At 37.5% G+C, this 16,027-nt stretch overlaps 1 protein-coding gene across 5 annotated transcripts in view; it reads left to right on the top strand.

The window, feature by feature from the left end:
• Positions 1-16,027, top strand: part of LOC105496259 (origin recognition complex subunit 3) — a 79,907-nt gene that overhangs the window by 11,195 nt on the left and 52,685 nt on the right. For 4 of the 5 annotated variants that reach the window (XM_011766504.2, XM_011766495.2, XM_011766520.2 and 1 more), the window contains 7 exons: positions 621-718; positions 2,221-2,365; positions 4,755-4,859; positions 6,483-6,634; positions 7,905-8,038; positions 10,524-10,683; positions 12,798-12,911. In XM_011766504.2, coding sequence (XP_011764806.2) covers positions 621-718; positions 2,221-2,365; positions 4,755-4,859; positions 6,483-6,634; positions 7,905-8,038; positions 10,524-10,683; positions 12,798-12,911 — 908 coding nt within the window. The remainder of the gene's footprint in view (positions 1-620; positions 719-2,220; positions 2,366-4,754; positions 4,860-6,482; positions 6,635-7,904; positions 8,039-10,523; positions 10,684-12,797; positions 12,912-16,027) is intronic. The other variant, XM_011766514.2, reaches the window with a different exon arrangement.

The following is a 16,027-nucleotide window of genomic DNA, read 5'->3' as shown; positions in this document are numbered from 1 at the left end:
AAATGTATATAACTCAAAGCAAAAAATCACTTAATAAAAACTGTTAGAAATTCAAAAGCAAATGATAGAAATACAGTAGAAAGATTGAAATTTTTAATCTTAAATATACAATTAATATGGTAAAAATAAAAGATTATAAATAAAATGAAATACAGAGGATATTGAATGTTATCTGTCCCCAAATATATGTTTTTGATGAATATAAAAAAAAAATTAAGGCCAGGTGCAGTGGCTCACACCAGCAGTGGTGTGAGCCAGTACTTTGGGAGGCCAAGGCGGGCAGATCACTTGAGGTCAGGAGTTTGAGACCAGCCTGGCCAACATGGTGAAACCCCATCTCTACTAAAAATACAAAATTAACTGGGCGTGGTGGCACGTGCCTGTAGTCACAGCTGCTCGGGAGGCTGAGGCAGGAGAGAATCACTTGAACCCAGGAGGCAGAGGTTGCAGTGAACCAACATCGTGCCACTACACTCCAGCCTGGGCAACAGAGTGAGACTCCGTCTTCAAAAAATGAAAAAATTCCACTTCTGTCACTTACTGTGTAACTTTGCACGTAAGATCTATAACTTATGCTATTATAGGAAAAAAGAAACTGACTTATTTCTTTCTGTTTTTAGAGGACTATTTTAACAAAGGGAAAAATGAACCTGAGGACAGTAAGCTTCGATTCGAAACTTATCAGTTGATTTGGCAGCAGATGAAATCTGAAAATGAGGTGAATACTTTTTTTTAATAACTTTTCTGTAACACCCTAAGTCTCATTTTTGTTACCTCTCATCTTCCTTTCCACCAGTTTACAAGAGTATTGATGAAATATAGGAAGTATTGGTCAAGCATAACCTGTGTATCCTTAAAAAAACAACCATAATCCAGCCTGGGCAAGTTGGTGAAACCCTGTCTCCACAAAATCTGCAAAAACTAGCTGGTCATGGTAGTATGCACTTGTAATTCCACTACTCAGGAGCCTAAGTTGGGAGGATCACTTAAGCCTGGGAGGTGGAGGTTGTAGTGAGCGGACATAGTACCACTGCACTCCAGCCTGGGCAACAGAGAGAGACCTTGTCTCAAAAACAAAAACAAAAAATCCTATTTCTTGTGAGTGGAACAGATGTTTATGATAGCTGTTAAGGCAAGGAGCTTTCAAATGGTGACGCTCTTAAATTATCCGTTCAGGTATACAACTGTGAAATCAAGCTGTTTCTAAACTCCTTCACTTTCTCATCTTTATATTCCAGCTCTGAAAAAATTTCTTCACTATAGCAAATTGGTAGCTCTAGGGCCAGCATTTCAGGCTGATAGCTTATTTTTTTTTTTTTTTTTTTTGTCAACACAGTGTCGTAGTTTTGGTTTTAATTGCCTTTGGGAAGGTTATGTACTCTCCAGTTTATTACTGCCATCTACCAGTCCTTACTGATTTACACCCAGTGGCTTTGCTCATTCTTGTATTCCATGTGATCCTTCAAGGTATTTGAGTTTGTGGTTTCCAGTTTAGGTTCTCTTCATTTCTTAATCTGGATCATCATAATACCCTCCTAACTGGCATCCCTGACACCATTGGCCAAATTAGAAAAGACCCTCTTCAAGGCAAATGCAGCCCAATTCCAGGCAACCCCTCCAACCCTGTTGTCAGATTAACCCTTCTTAACCCTGATCCAATTATGTCTTTACTTCACATCCCTTCAGTGGTACTCCCCATAGGATGAAATCCAAACCTTTTAATGTCATATATATGAGACATTAAGTCATATATATAAAATATATAAATATATAGCATATATATATTATGTAATAGTATATATAATATATGAATATATGTAAATATATATATATTTTTTTGAGACAAGGTCTTGCTCTGTCACCCAGGCTGGAGTGCAGTGGCATGATCATAGCTTACTGTAGCCTTGACCTTCCAGGCTCAAGTGACCCTCTCACCTCAGCTTCCCAAGCAGCTGGGACCACAGACGTGCACCATTACACCCAGCTAATTTGTCTTTTTATCTGTAAAAGTGAGGTTTCACTATGTTGACCAGGCTTGAGAGGGAATTTTTAATGGGGGAACCCAAAGCACTAATTACTGGAGATTTAAGGAAAAAACATTTTTTAATTAGGTTCATCTTTTGATCATTTTGCATCATTAAATCCATGACAATTTTCTTTCCAAAACCAGGAAAGACATCAGATTATTATTTCTAATACGTTTTTGTATGTTCTTTGTAGCGACTACAAGAGGAATTAAATAAAAACTTGTTTGACAGTCTAATTGAATTTCTGCAAAAATCTCATTCTGCATTCCAGAAGAATTCAAGAGACTTGGCTGGTCAAATAAAACTCAGAGAAATTCCAACTGCTGCTCTTGTTCTTGGTATATATGCGTATGTTTGTTCATGCATGCATCTCTGTGTATTTTGTGTGTTTTTAATTTTTTTTTTTTTATTGTTGAGAGTAGTGGAAGGACCTGTTTTGATGAGCCTGTTTTGTCTCTTTTATTTGTACAATTAAACCAACTATAGTTTATTTTACGTATTTTCAAAAACCAATAAAAATTCCTTATATCTTTACAGATGGTCATATGTTTGTAAATTAAAAGGAATTTATCTAGCTAATGTTCTCCTCAACTTTTGGTCAGAAGGGAAAATACATTTGTTTTACTCTTTCTTTATAGATACAAGAGTATATGAGATTTGGTAATAAAGAAACTACCAGTGTTAGTAGATTTGGTTTTCAGACTTTTTAAAATCATATCTTCAATGGAATTACTCTGTGACCTTAATTTTATTTTCCTGTGCATAGTTTTTCAATCTTAGATTTTTTCATTATATTCATATTAATTACCTGCAAGGAGGTGTTTGGATGAATTGCACATAAATTGCTTTCAAGTTGCAGGTTGTAAATTAAGTACTTAAATAGCCATCATTAATATCTCATCTTTACCAAACATTTGGATTCCAGCACAATGGAAAAAATTTCCTTGTAATGTTAGCAAATTTTCTTCATTCCCTTTGAAAACAAAGTTGAATTTATTTGGATTCCAAACATGCTCTTAATTTCTGCTTCAATTTATTCAAGATTTGTTATGCTAGTTAGCTCTGAGATAAGGAATTAATTCTCAACTTTAATGTACCCACAAATAACCTCCAGGGATCATATTAAAATGTAGATTTTGGTTAATGGGTCTGGGGTGAGGCCTGAAATTTTACATTTCTGACAGGATACCAGCTGATGCCCATATTGCTAGTCCCAGGACCACACTCATAAGACTCAAGGGAATTATTTTTATGATACTGTGGACCAGCTTTACAATGCAACATCTAAAAACTCTCCCATTTGATGAAAAACTGAGGCCCAGTGATGGCCCACTTGTACCAAGCTAATGGAAAGAATGTTTTAAAAGCATGGTCTGAGGAGAACATTTTTCTAGTTAAACACATTGTTGATTATCTTGTTTGTGATAGACAAGTTCATTGTTTTATAATATAAATGTAACAAATATAATGTTAGTAATAAATAGCTTATAGCCAGTCAGTGAAAGACAAGATAAACCAGTGTTTTACTGAACTTCTAAATTTGTTCAGGGATGCATTATTATAATCATAGACCATAATGCATGCTAGGAATAGTTTTGATATTTTCTATTTTCAATATCCATTTAAAAAATAGTCTGCTAATATTTTTATTCTTTGGCTCCCCTAGAAAAAAAAATGGTTTATTATTGCTGGCATGGATGATTCTGAAATTTTTCTTTTTCTTCCAAGCAATGAAAGTTTTGCAACTGTAACTATTAAGCAGTTTGAAAGTGACTGCTGCTGCTATCTGCCTAAGCATCAAATGACTTTCTAGAAATCACAGATGGTTATGTTAGGGAAGATACCAGTTAACAGAATTTTTTTTCCAAAGTAGTGAGAAATTTTTCACTCAAAAATTTGATAACTGTATGCGGTGCCCTGAAACTCTGCTTTGCAGAAATGAAAACCAGGGATTCCATAAATAGCAAAAGAACCCATAGTTTTACTTTTTTGAAACTTTTATAGAGATAGGGTCTCACCACGTTTGCCAGGCCCGTCTTGAACTCCTGGCTTCAAGTGATCCTCCCAGAGTGCTGGAATTAGGGGCGTGAGCTACTGCACCTGGCTAGTTTTAATTTCCTTAAAGAGCTTGTTATGAATTTGACAAAGCAATGAAATTACTGCTAAGATGTTTTCAAGTGTTGGCTGGGCACGGTGGCTCACGGCTGTGATCCCAGCATGTTGGGAGGCTGAGGCGGGTGGATCACTTGAGGTCAGGGGTTTGAGACCAGCCTGGCCAACATGGTGAAACCCTGTCTCTACTAAACTACAAAAATTAGCTGGTGTGGTGGCACATACCTGTAATTCCAGCTACTTAGGAGGCTGAGGCAGGAGAATCACCTGAACTTGGGAGCCGAAGGATGCCGTTAGCCGAGATTGAGCTGCTGCATTCCAGCCTGGACGACAGAGCAAGATTCTGTCTCAAAAAAAAAAGTTTTCAAGTGCACCTCCCAGTAATTTGTTTGAAAGAGGAATTGTGCAAAATATCTTCCCTGACAAATATAATGCATGCCTTTGGATAGCTATTGTTAATGGATATCTCATTTATATAGTATATTTTCTTGGTTTCTGTCATTAATCATTTTTTTAAATGTTTTTACTTGTGAGTGCTTGATATGTTCAATAGCTTTTGTCATTAAATTATTATTAATAAAAATGGTGATATAATATTGATGTATTATCTCATAGGTGTGAATGTCACAGATCATGATTTAACATTCAGAAGTCTAACAGAGGCCCTTCAGAATAATGTCACACCATATGTAGTCTCATTGCAAGCTAAAGATTGTCCAGGTAAAATATAAATGCCATAATAACCTTGGTGAGATGCTAAAGACTTCTTTCATCCTTTTCTCTCTTTTTCAGGCTTTCTTTATTCCTTTTCATTGGTGGAAAGAGCACAGTGCTATGTTTTGGGCAGGGTTAGGCTTGGGGCCTCTCAGAGTAATTGTGACTATTATAGAACTCTGCCTCCTTTTGCTGTCTTTATTCTTGACCCATTTCTGCCCTATCAGCTTAACTGCCGGTAGCAGTCCAGGCATTTTGCGAGATGCATTCTTTAACCCAGTGAAACGTTTAATAAGTAGAAAGACTTAGGGTGGAAAGCTGAAAATTGGGGAATGAGGAGCTCTTGTTCATCTCAAAAGAGAGTAGACACGTGGGCTCATGTTTCAGCCATAAATCATCTTATTGTCCCGCTTTGAAAAGCCACCATGGTAAAAAATAGTCCACTGACAGAGCTAATCCTGAGCATGTGAACCCATGAAATCATAAAGAGTGTTCACACTCCTTTTCTTTTTTTTTTTTTTTTTTTTGGAGACAGGGTCTCACTGTGTTGCCTAGGCTGTACTACAGTAGCATGATCATAGCTCAGTGCAGCCCTGAACTCCTGGCCTCAAGCAATTCTCCCACCTCAGCTTCCCTGGTACCTAGGACTACAGGTGCATGCCATTACGCTCAGCTACATTGTGGGGTTTGTTGTTGTTTATAGAGATTGGGTCTTGCTATGTTGTCCAGACTGGTCTGGAACTCCTGGGCTCAAGCAGTCCTGCCTCGGCTTCCCACAGTGCTGGGATTACATCTTGAGTCACCATGCCTGGCCATAATGTAGTAAAATTTGTTTGGATTTAGATTGATAAAAGAGATTTATATGCTTATATTGCTTTCATATTTATAAACTGATTGAAATTAAGTAAAAGTCCTTAAGGGCATCTTTAAAAATGGCTATATGAAAGATTTATAATCAGTAAAATAATTCATATGACACTTGATTTTTCTTAGGGACCTTGAAAACTTTATTTTTCTGTGTAATTTAAATACATATTCCTAAAATTTATAGTTTGCTTGTCTACACATTTGTTTATGTGACCTTTTTATTATAGATAATATATATAAGTGGCCAGGAGTGGTGGTTCATGCCTGTAATCCCAGCACTTTGGGAGGCCGAGGCAGGCAGATCATGAGGTGAGGAGTTCGAGATCAGCCTGGCCAACATGGTGAAACCCCGTCTCTACTAAAAAATACAAAAATTAGCTGGGCATGGTGGCATGTGCCTGTAATCCCAGCTAGTGGGGAGGCTTGAGGCAGGAGAATCGCTTGAACCCGGGAGGTGGAGGTTGCAGTGAACCGAGATCCCACCACTGTACTCCAGCCTAGGCGACAGAGTGAGACTACATCTCAAAAAAAAAAAAAAATTATAATATGCATAAGCTTTCGTCTAGTCTTAGTCTGAATTAATGCAGGTACTAATGAGCATCAATAGTTAATGTTAAATGTTATATTAGCTATATTGATGGTAAGTATAAAAAAACACATTCTACCAAAAAAGAGTAATATACTGATCAAGAAGTTTCAAGAGCTTTGGTTTTATTTATAGAAGAGGCAGAGATAAGCTTTCTTACTTTTTATATTCCACAGATATGAAACATTTTTTGCAAAAGTTGGTCTCACAGTTGATGGACTGCTGTGTAGATATAAAATCCAAAGAGGAGGAAAGTGTTCAGGTCACCCAAAGAAAAACACATTATTCAATGGATTCACTTTCCAGTTGGTATATGACTGTCACACAGGTAGATATAAACTGACGATTTTCTCCCCCAAGGAAACTGACATATGATTGATGTGGCTTGGAATAATATTAGACATAGTACTGTTTTGATCTAACAAGGATATGCTTCTGCAGCACTAGGTATTAATTTAAAAGTAGCTATTTTTCTAATGCTACTCAAATTTTAAAATCTTTTTTACTAGTATGTAGTCTAATTCCTGGTAAGTGCTTAGGTTTTTACAAGGACATATTTGTGGGAGAATGTCCTCTAATGACAAAAACAGAGCATCAGGAATTGCCTCTGTTGCAGGTTCCATCTCTGTGACAATAACTATAACTTTAATATATTATCTCTTGGGTTCCTCAGTGTTCGCTTTATCCGATAGAACCATGCTGCTAGTATCACTGTCAACTTAGTTCAATGAAGAATAATCATGGATTTTCTAAAATCTAATTTGTTTTATGTTTAGAGTTCTTAGGGAATCAGCGCTCTTTAAGTAAAGTATGTTCAACAAACAGATAAATAAAAAGAAGTTCCATTCTACCATGACAGTCTGGTGAAAAAGAATAACCTAGGTTAACACTAGGTAACTGCGTCCTAAAACCATAGTCTTATGTTATGGTGCTAGGTACCCAGACAGTATAGGAAAAAAAAATACTGTGGTTACATTTTCCAATCAACATTTTTGCTGAAATCATCATAAGTGAAGTTTCATTTTGCCTTATATAGGGACTCAACTATGTCTAATACTTAACCAGAATACCTTATTTGCTCCACAATTTTAGACTTTCCAGAAATCAAATGCTACTTTCAGTTTGTGTCAGATATCTTTTTAAAAATTGAGATTGGACCAGATGATACCTAGTATCCATTTCAGGCTTGAAATTTCACGGTGGCAAAGTAGCAAGTACTACTATTCATTATGTTTTTTTCATTAAAAATACTAGTTCTCACTGTAAAGCAAAGCAGAATATAACTTTCTACCAATCGAAAAATCAATTTTGTAGAAAATTTTCTCTTCTTCCATGTTTTTTTCTGTCATTTCCTTAGCAGAAAATACAAATATTTCATATGAATTATAGAGTTTTACTGAACCTTTTTCTTCTTGGTTATTATTCCCATGTCAGACACAGAAAGATTCTAGTAACCTGAGTTTCTATTTATCATGTGGTAGGAAAAAAAACAGTGTTACTGTGAAATTTAAAGAGAGATATGTCAACATGTGGCATTATAACATTGTTTGGGTGGTAAGGCTTACCTTTAACTCTTTCTTTCTGCAATGGTTTAAAAGAAGACAGACCCAAAAATGCCAAGCAAAAAGAGGACTACTTCTAGTCAATGGCTGTCTCCTCCTGTTGTGGTTATCTTGAAGGATATGGAAAGCTTTGCTACAAAAGTACTACAAGACTTCATAATCATCAGCAGGTAGATGGTATATCGCCTGGCTTTTATGAAAAATTCCCTTTTTAAGAAAATATTACTTTTAACTTGAAAAGTATAATCTTCATTTTAATACCAACTAGATAAAAATCAAAGTATTCAAATTCTTTATAATTGAATATTCAAAGACCTCCTATCAGATTTTCCATTTGCTTTTTGAGCCAAGAATGAGAATCAAAGGCACATTTAGCCAGTTTTAAATTGACATGGTAAGACAGTGTTAAATATGGTTTATCTCACCAAGATTGACTGTCTCTTACTCACCCATTAAGTAGGTAAACTACTCCAGTTGAGGTTTTTGTTTTTGTTTTTTTCTTTTTTTTTGAGATGGAGTTTCGCTCTGTCACCCAGGCTGGAGTGCAGTGGTACGATCTCGGCTCACTGCAGCCTCCGCCTCCTGGGTTCAAGTGATTCTCCTGCCTCAGCCTTCTGAGTAGCTGGGATTACAGGTACCCACCACCACACCTGGCTAATTTTTGTATTTTTAGTAGAAACAGACTTTCACCATGTTGGCGAGGCCGGTCTCGTACTCCTGACCTCAGGTGATCTGCCTGCCTCAGCCGCCCAAACTGCTGGGATTACAGGAGTGAGCCACCGTGCCTGGCCAAGTTGCGATGTTTATTAGGTCTTATTTTCTGATACCCATCCATCCTTAGATGCTGTGAGTTACATACAGTTTTACTAAGCAAAAGTGTCTTCTAAATAACATTATCTTACATTTATGTAATATTTCTAGTGAGAAACTATTTTCATGATTGCATTGCATCTTCAAAACAATCATGTGAGACTCAGAATTGAAATTGAACCCTAATTTTAAAATCCAGTGACATGCATTTTCTGTGGTGTATTTTTTAGGGTGGAATTTATTTTGGCCTCTTCTATATGTCAACTTGCTTTAATAGTTATGGCTACATTTGACTAAAGCTATATATTTTGTTGAATAATTTACTAGTATACTTTATTTTATTTTTATTTTATTTTGGAGATGGAGTCTCACTCTATCCCCCAGGCTGGAGTGCAGTGGCGGGTTCTTGACTCCCTGCCACCTCTGCCTCCCGGGTTCAAGCAATTCTCATGCTTCAGCCTCCTGAGTAGCTGGGATTACAGGTGCCCGCTGCCATGCCTAGCTAATTTTTGTATTTTTAGTAGAGACAGCGTTTCACCATGTTAGCCAGGCTGGTCTCAAACTCCTGACCTCAGGTGATCCACCTTTTTTGGCCTCTCAAAGTGCTAGGATTACAGACATGAGCCACCACACCCGGCTAATTTACTAATGTACTTTAAATTCCTACTTTGATAGGATCTTTTTTCCCTCATTGATTCTAAGAGTTCTAGATCCTAGGAGTTTCCTTTTTTTTTTTTTTTTTTTTTTTGAGATGGTCTGGCTCTGTCACCCAGGCTAGAGTGCAGTGACATGATGTCAGCTCAGTGCAACCTCCACCTCCTGGACTCATACAGTCCTCCCTTCTTAGCTCCCCAAGTAGCTAGGACTACAGGCACATGCCGCCATGCCCGGCTAATTTTTGTATTTTTTGTAGAGATGGGGTTTTGCCGTGTTGCCCAGGCTGGTCTCAAACTCCTGGCCTCAAGAGATCTGCCTGCCTCAGTCTCCCAAAATGCTGGGATTACAGGCATGAACCATCGCACCCAGCCCAGATCCTAGGACTTTTCTTAATGCTAACACTGAACTGCTTAGCATGCTGGGAAAGTACACAGTACAAAATAGTGACAGAAAAGCTCTGCTTTTTTGGAGCTTAGACTTAATGACTACCTTAGCCATCAAAAGTGAGGAAGACTATAGATAGAGCTCAGACTTTGAATGAGAGATTAAATTGAATGGTATCTAACACCTCTTCTAACACTTAAGATTGTATAATCTTCAGCCCAGGCACCGTGGCTCACGCCTGTAATCCCAGTGCTTTGGGAGGCAGAAGTGGGTGGATCACATGAGGTCAGGAGTTTGAGACCAGCCTGACCAATATGGTGAAACCCCATCTCCACTAAAATTAAAGAATTAGCCAGGCATGGTGGCGCGCGCCTGTAGTCCCAGCTACTCGGGTGGCTGAGGCAGGAGAATTGCTTGAACCCAGGAGGCGGAGGTTGTAGTGAGCCGAGATTGCACCACTGCACTCCAGTCTGGGTGACAGAGCGGGACTCCATCTCAAAAAAAAAAAAGAAAAAAGATTGTATAATCTTCGGGAAAACTTTCTGGACCACTCTGTTCTTATTTATAAAATGAGAGGATTTATTAAGAGATTGAATTCAGAGCTAGACTGTCTGGAAAGTAATTATTTTTCTGTTTAAAAGAAGAAAGTGAAAGACTTAGAAAATTTTAGTGTTTGCAGTGATAATCCTTAATAGTGTCTTATAAAGTAAGCATTAAAATAAAGTTTGTCTTATCTTGAAATATGATGTATTGAAATACATTTGCTAAATAAATTTCACTTTCGTGTCTTTCTTTCAAAACTAGTCATCATCTCCATGAATTTCCACTAATACTCATTTTTGGAATTGCCACATCTCCTATTATCATCCACCGATTGCTTCCTCATGCAGTATCATCTCTATTGTGCATAGAACTGTTCCAATCTTTGTCTTGTAAGGAGCACCTGACTACGGTACTCGATAAGGTAAAAAGAATAAGTTTTACCAGTGAAATAGGATGAAAAGAAAACTGCCAATAATAGCTTGTTAAGATAACTCTTAATGATAAGCCCCTACAACTCTGAGTACTATATTGAACATATTCTTTCACATACTTTAATATTTTTACTTAATAATTTTTGTAGTGTTTTATAGTTTTACAGTGATTTTGTATATTACCTCTTTTGTACTTATCTCTTTTTATCTTTACTCAGTAAAAAATTATAGGTTTATAATGTAAATTTTTACAGAATTTGTAGACTTCCTAGTAACAATATATTTTGACTCTTACATTTTAGTTTTTCTAATTTTTATTTTTTTGAGAAGGCACCTAGCTCTGTCACCCAGGCTGGAGTGTGGTGGTGCGAGCTTGGCTCACTGCAACCTCCGCCTCCCAGGTTCAAGTGATTCTCCTGCCTCAGCATCCTGAGTAGCTGGGACTACATGTGGTGCGCCACCACGCCTGGCTAATTTGTATTTTTAGTAGACACAGGGTACCATATTGGCCAGGCTGGTCTGGAACTCCTGACCTCAAGTGATCTACCCACCTTGGCCTCCCAAAGTGCTGGGATTACAGGCATGAGCCACCACACCCAGCCTGACTCTTACATTTTGTATAAAATGATTTGAAATTTTTAATGGACTGTTTCCTAACTGATTTGTCATGCTGCTCATGACAACAAATAAATACTAACATTTTCCTAGACCTTAGCAACTAAAGTTAATTAACTGTGTTTCTACATAAATGCAAGTATGATTCTTTAATATTGACTGTATTAGTCTGTTCTCACGCTGCTGATAAAGATACACCTGAGACTGGGCAATTTACAAAAGAAAGAGGTTTAATGGACTCATAGTTCCACTTGGCTGGGGAGACCTCACAATCATGGTGGAAGGCAAGGAGGAGCAAGTCACATCGTACATGGATGGCAGCAGGCAAAGAGAGGGAGCTTGTGCAGGGGAACTCCTCTTTATAAAACCATCAGATTTTGTAAGACTTATTCACTGTCATGAGAATGGCATGGAAAGGACTTTTCCCCATGATTCAGTTACCTCCCACCAGGTCCCTCCCACAGCACTTGGGAATTCAAGATGAGATTTGGTTGTGGACACAGCCAAACCATATCATTGACCTTCCCCAAATTTCTTCTGGACTCACCTCCTTTAAGATGTGCTTTATGCTGCTTATTTAAGGTAAACTAATAACAGCCTGCCCACTAGCCACTTATACATGGATTTTGTTTTTTTGTTTTTTTCCATAAAGGTGATCTATAGACACTTTAAGGAGAATTTTTTTCAAACTACAATTTTTAAATTTGCTTGGCTAGGCTGGAAAGGGTGGCAAGCACCTATAATCCCTGCTACTTGGTAGGCTGAGGTGCGAGGATCACTTGAGCCTAGAAGTTCAAGGTTACAGTGAGCTATGATGCCACCACTGCACTCCAGCCTGGGCAAAAGAGCAAGACCTTTCCTCTACCAAAAAAAAAAAAAAAAAAAAAAACAAAAAAAAAACAGTTATAGTCAACTTCAGTTGGCCTTTTACAACTATGCTTCTGTTTAAGAAGCCTTCTGTGGCTTTTCATTTTCAGATGTAAAACATCACTATAGACTATTGAAAATTAGCCGAATAATACAAATTCAGCTATTCTGTACTTTTGTAATAGACATTTGTGTTAATTTTGTGTTTCTCATTCAACAATACATAATACGTTACTCCTTAATTTGAATCGGTAGGATTGAAAAAAATCTCATCTGGTAATAAGAATTGCCAAAGCCTGCAGCTTCTTCAGTAGTTTCTGGTGAGGAAAAAAAAAAGGATCATATAGTTAATAGGTGGCATTTTTTAAATTAGGAATTTGATGGAAGATGGTATAGATCTTTGGTTCTGAAGATATAGTATAAGTAGCTTCTTTTTGTTACTGTTGTATAAATTAACTTAAAATTTTTGTTGACATTTGAGCTTAAAAAAACCAGCTACTATCACATCTTTCGTAGTTAACTGTGTCATAGTATCATTCTTTGCCTCATTATTAATACTTAATATTTATGAAGAGTGAAGACTAACAAGGAGTGTGTCTCCCTCCCTTTTAATCTCTTTCAGCTACTTCTTACAACTCAGTTTCCCTTTAAAATAAATGAAAAAGTATTACAGGTTCTGACCAACATCTTTTTGTATCATGATTTCTCAATTCAAAACTTTATAAAAGGACTTCAGGTAAGAACACAGTAATGGGTTTGAAAATTCTCAAACTGATTCTAAATAATTTGCACAGTATTACAGGCTGTCTAGTGTGATAGACATTTTAAATGGCAAAGGCTAAAGTAAGTAAATTCCAGTTATTTTATTCTAGGTTCTACCATTCCTTTGTTACCTTGAAGCAAAATGTAGAGAATACATTCATTAGGATATCAATAATGGGAAAAGACTTCTATTCCAGCAATTCTTAACCATTTTGGGGGTAGGTACAAGGGGATTTTTCTGGTTTGTTTCTGAGACTCTCATGAAAGCTTATGGACTTTTTCTACCAAGGAAATGCTATATATAAGGGGTCAGCAAACTTCTGTAAAGGGCCAGATATTAAACATTTTTAGCTTTTTTTTTTTTTTTTTTTTTTTCCTGAGATGGAGTCTCACTTAGTTGCCCAGGCTGGAATGCAGTGGCATGATCTTAGCTCACTGCAACCTTTGCCTCCCAGGTTCAAGCACTTCTGCCTCAGCCTCCCATGTAGCTGGGATTACAGGTGCGTGCCACCACGCCTGGCTAATTTTTGTATTTTTAATAAAAATGGGGCTTCACCATGTTGGCCAGAGTGGTCTTGAACTCCTGACCTCAGGTGATCCACCCACTTCGGCTCCCAGAGTGCTGGGATTACAGGCACGAGCCACCACGCCCAGCCCATTTTTAGCTTTGCATGCTACATGTAGTCACTGCTATTGCTGCTTGTTTCTTCTTCTTTAATAATCCTTTAAAGATATAAAAAACATTTTTAGTTCCTGGACCATGCATGTGTGTGTGTGTGTGTGTGTCTCTGTAATTTGTATTCTGATACACTGGGAATGCATTTTCACTAGTTTCATGAATTGCCCGAAGCTGATTCAGGAATTTAGCTTCATGATATATGCTGTAACCTAAACAGATCCCCATTCTCCAGTTGTTTAAAAGTTAGTATTATTTCCTTTTCTTGGCAGCTACATAAGTGTAGTCATTGTGAACACATGCCAGTTGTCTAGTGCATTAAAACCTATATATTATGCCAGGCACAGTGGCTCATGCCTGTAATCCCAGCATTTTAAGAAGTCAAGGTGGGAGGATCACTTGAGCTTAGGAGTTTGAGACCAGCCTGAACAACATAATGCAGCCTCATCTCTACTAAAAATTTAAAAATAAGCCAGGCATGGTGGCTTATTTACAGAGTCCCAGGTCCTTGGGAGGGTGAGGTGGGAGAATCACATGAGCCTGGGAAGTCAAGGCTGCAGTGAGCCGTAATTGTGCCACTGCACTCTAGCCTGGGCGACAGAGCAAGAGACCTGTCTCTATAAAAAAAAATTCTGATTTTAAAAACCTATATATATTAGTAACCTTTGGTGCAAAAGTTCAATTTGATAATACTTCATCTTTGTGTAGTGCCTTGAAGATGATAAATTATCATGTTTTCTTGCTTCAAAAAAAGATTGCAGTGTTTTCTTTGGCTAATATGTATCTTTTCCTCCCAACTTTGACTTTTTAAAGCGTATTTTAAAGGAATAAAGCATTATTTACCTTAGCAATGTGTAGAATTAAATGATATTAAGATAAAACTTCCTAATTATTTCTTTCATTTCATTTCATTCATTTACTCATAAATATTGTCAACCAAGCACTATGCTGAACCCTGAAGATACAGATCAAAAAAGAAATCTCTGCCTTAAAATTGTTCTTTGTTTAATCATGGAGGCAAAAGAGTAAACCCACAAGTCTGAGTAGTCAATGCTATGAAAGAAACATGCCTTGGGGTTCCATAGGAGAACAGAAGTGTATTCCTAAGAAATAGGAGCTAGCCAGGTCAGAATTTCAGGCAAAAGCAACAGTAGAGGAAGAGAGATCTGTTAGAATGCTATTGCAGTAATCTAGACAGGACATGACAAGGACTTAAATAAACTAAGGTAATGGTAGTGGAACTAGAAAGGAGGAAACAAATTTGAGGATGAGATCGAATCAAAAAACCTGGTGACTAAGTAGGTGATAGGATGTTTTTTGTTTTGTTTTTTCTTACTTGACTTGAAGCTGAAAGGATGTTTAAGAGAGGAACAAGATGACACATACTCTAGCTTGGCAGATTGGAGGTTAGTACCGTTTATTAACTGTACATGTTAATACATAGCAAAGAGCAAGGTTGTTGTGAGAAAAGGATGAGTTTCTTTTTGTATATGGTTAATTTAGGGGTGTGTTAGATATAAAGATTTTGTGCTCTAGGAGAAAGGTTTGGACTGGAAATAGATATTTAGGACTTATCCTTAAAAGGTGGCAGTTAAAGTCATGTTATGAGGATGAAATGTCACCTAGAGGGAGTAAGGAAAGACAAACCGACCTGTAAAAGTGAGCAGTAGAAAGGAGACTAAAAACAAGGAGAACCAATAGAAAGTAGAGTACCACTGAAGCCAAGGGAAAAAGAGATTCAGGAAATAGAAACTGTACTCTAAATACCTTGAGACAGAAAGTAAAGGACTTTAACCAAGTTATTAATCTCTCTGGGTCTCAGTTTTCTCATTTGTAAAATAAGGCAATCAGATTAGATGATTTTATGGTTTCCTGATAATTTATTAAGCACCTCCTTTATGCGTGACACTTTACTAAACTATTTACATGTTTTTTTTGTTTTTGTTTCTTTCTGAGGTGGAATTTCGCTCTGTCACCCAGGCTGGAGTGCAGTGGCATAATCTGAGCTCACTGCAACCTCTGCCTCCTGATTTCAAGTGATTCTCCTGCCTCAGCCTCCTAAGTAGCTGAGATTACTTACAGGTGTGCATCACAATGCCCGGCTAATTTTGTATTTTTGGTAGAGATGGAGTTTCACCATGTTGGCCAGGCTGGTCTTGAACTCCTGATCTCTGGTGATCCACCCACCTTGGCCTCCCAAAGTGCTGATATTTTAGGCGTGAGCCACCTTGCCTGGCCTACGTGGTTTTATTCACGTGTATTATCCTCAATTTTGCACATGAAGAAATTAAGATTTAAGTAGCTTGGCCAAAGTCACACCACTGACAAGTGACAGCATCTTTAGACCTCATTTTCCCAGTTTTCCTAGTCCTCAGTGGAAAATATTGGTAAGTCCTGATTTCTACTTGAGACAG

This window comes from Macaca nemestrina, chromosome 5 (genome assembly GCF_043159975.1).
Source record: "Macaca nemestrina isolate mMacNem1 chromosome 5, mMacNem.hap1, whole genome shotgun sequence".
In the NCBI taxonomy this organism is placed as follows: Eukaryota; Metazoa; Chordata; class Mammalia; order Primates; family Cercopithecidae; genus Macaca; species Macaca nemestrina.
Note: the sequence above shows the minus strand (reverse complement) of the source record. Positions and strands in the feature narration are given on the sequence as shown.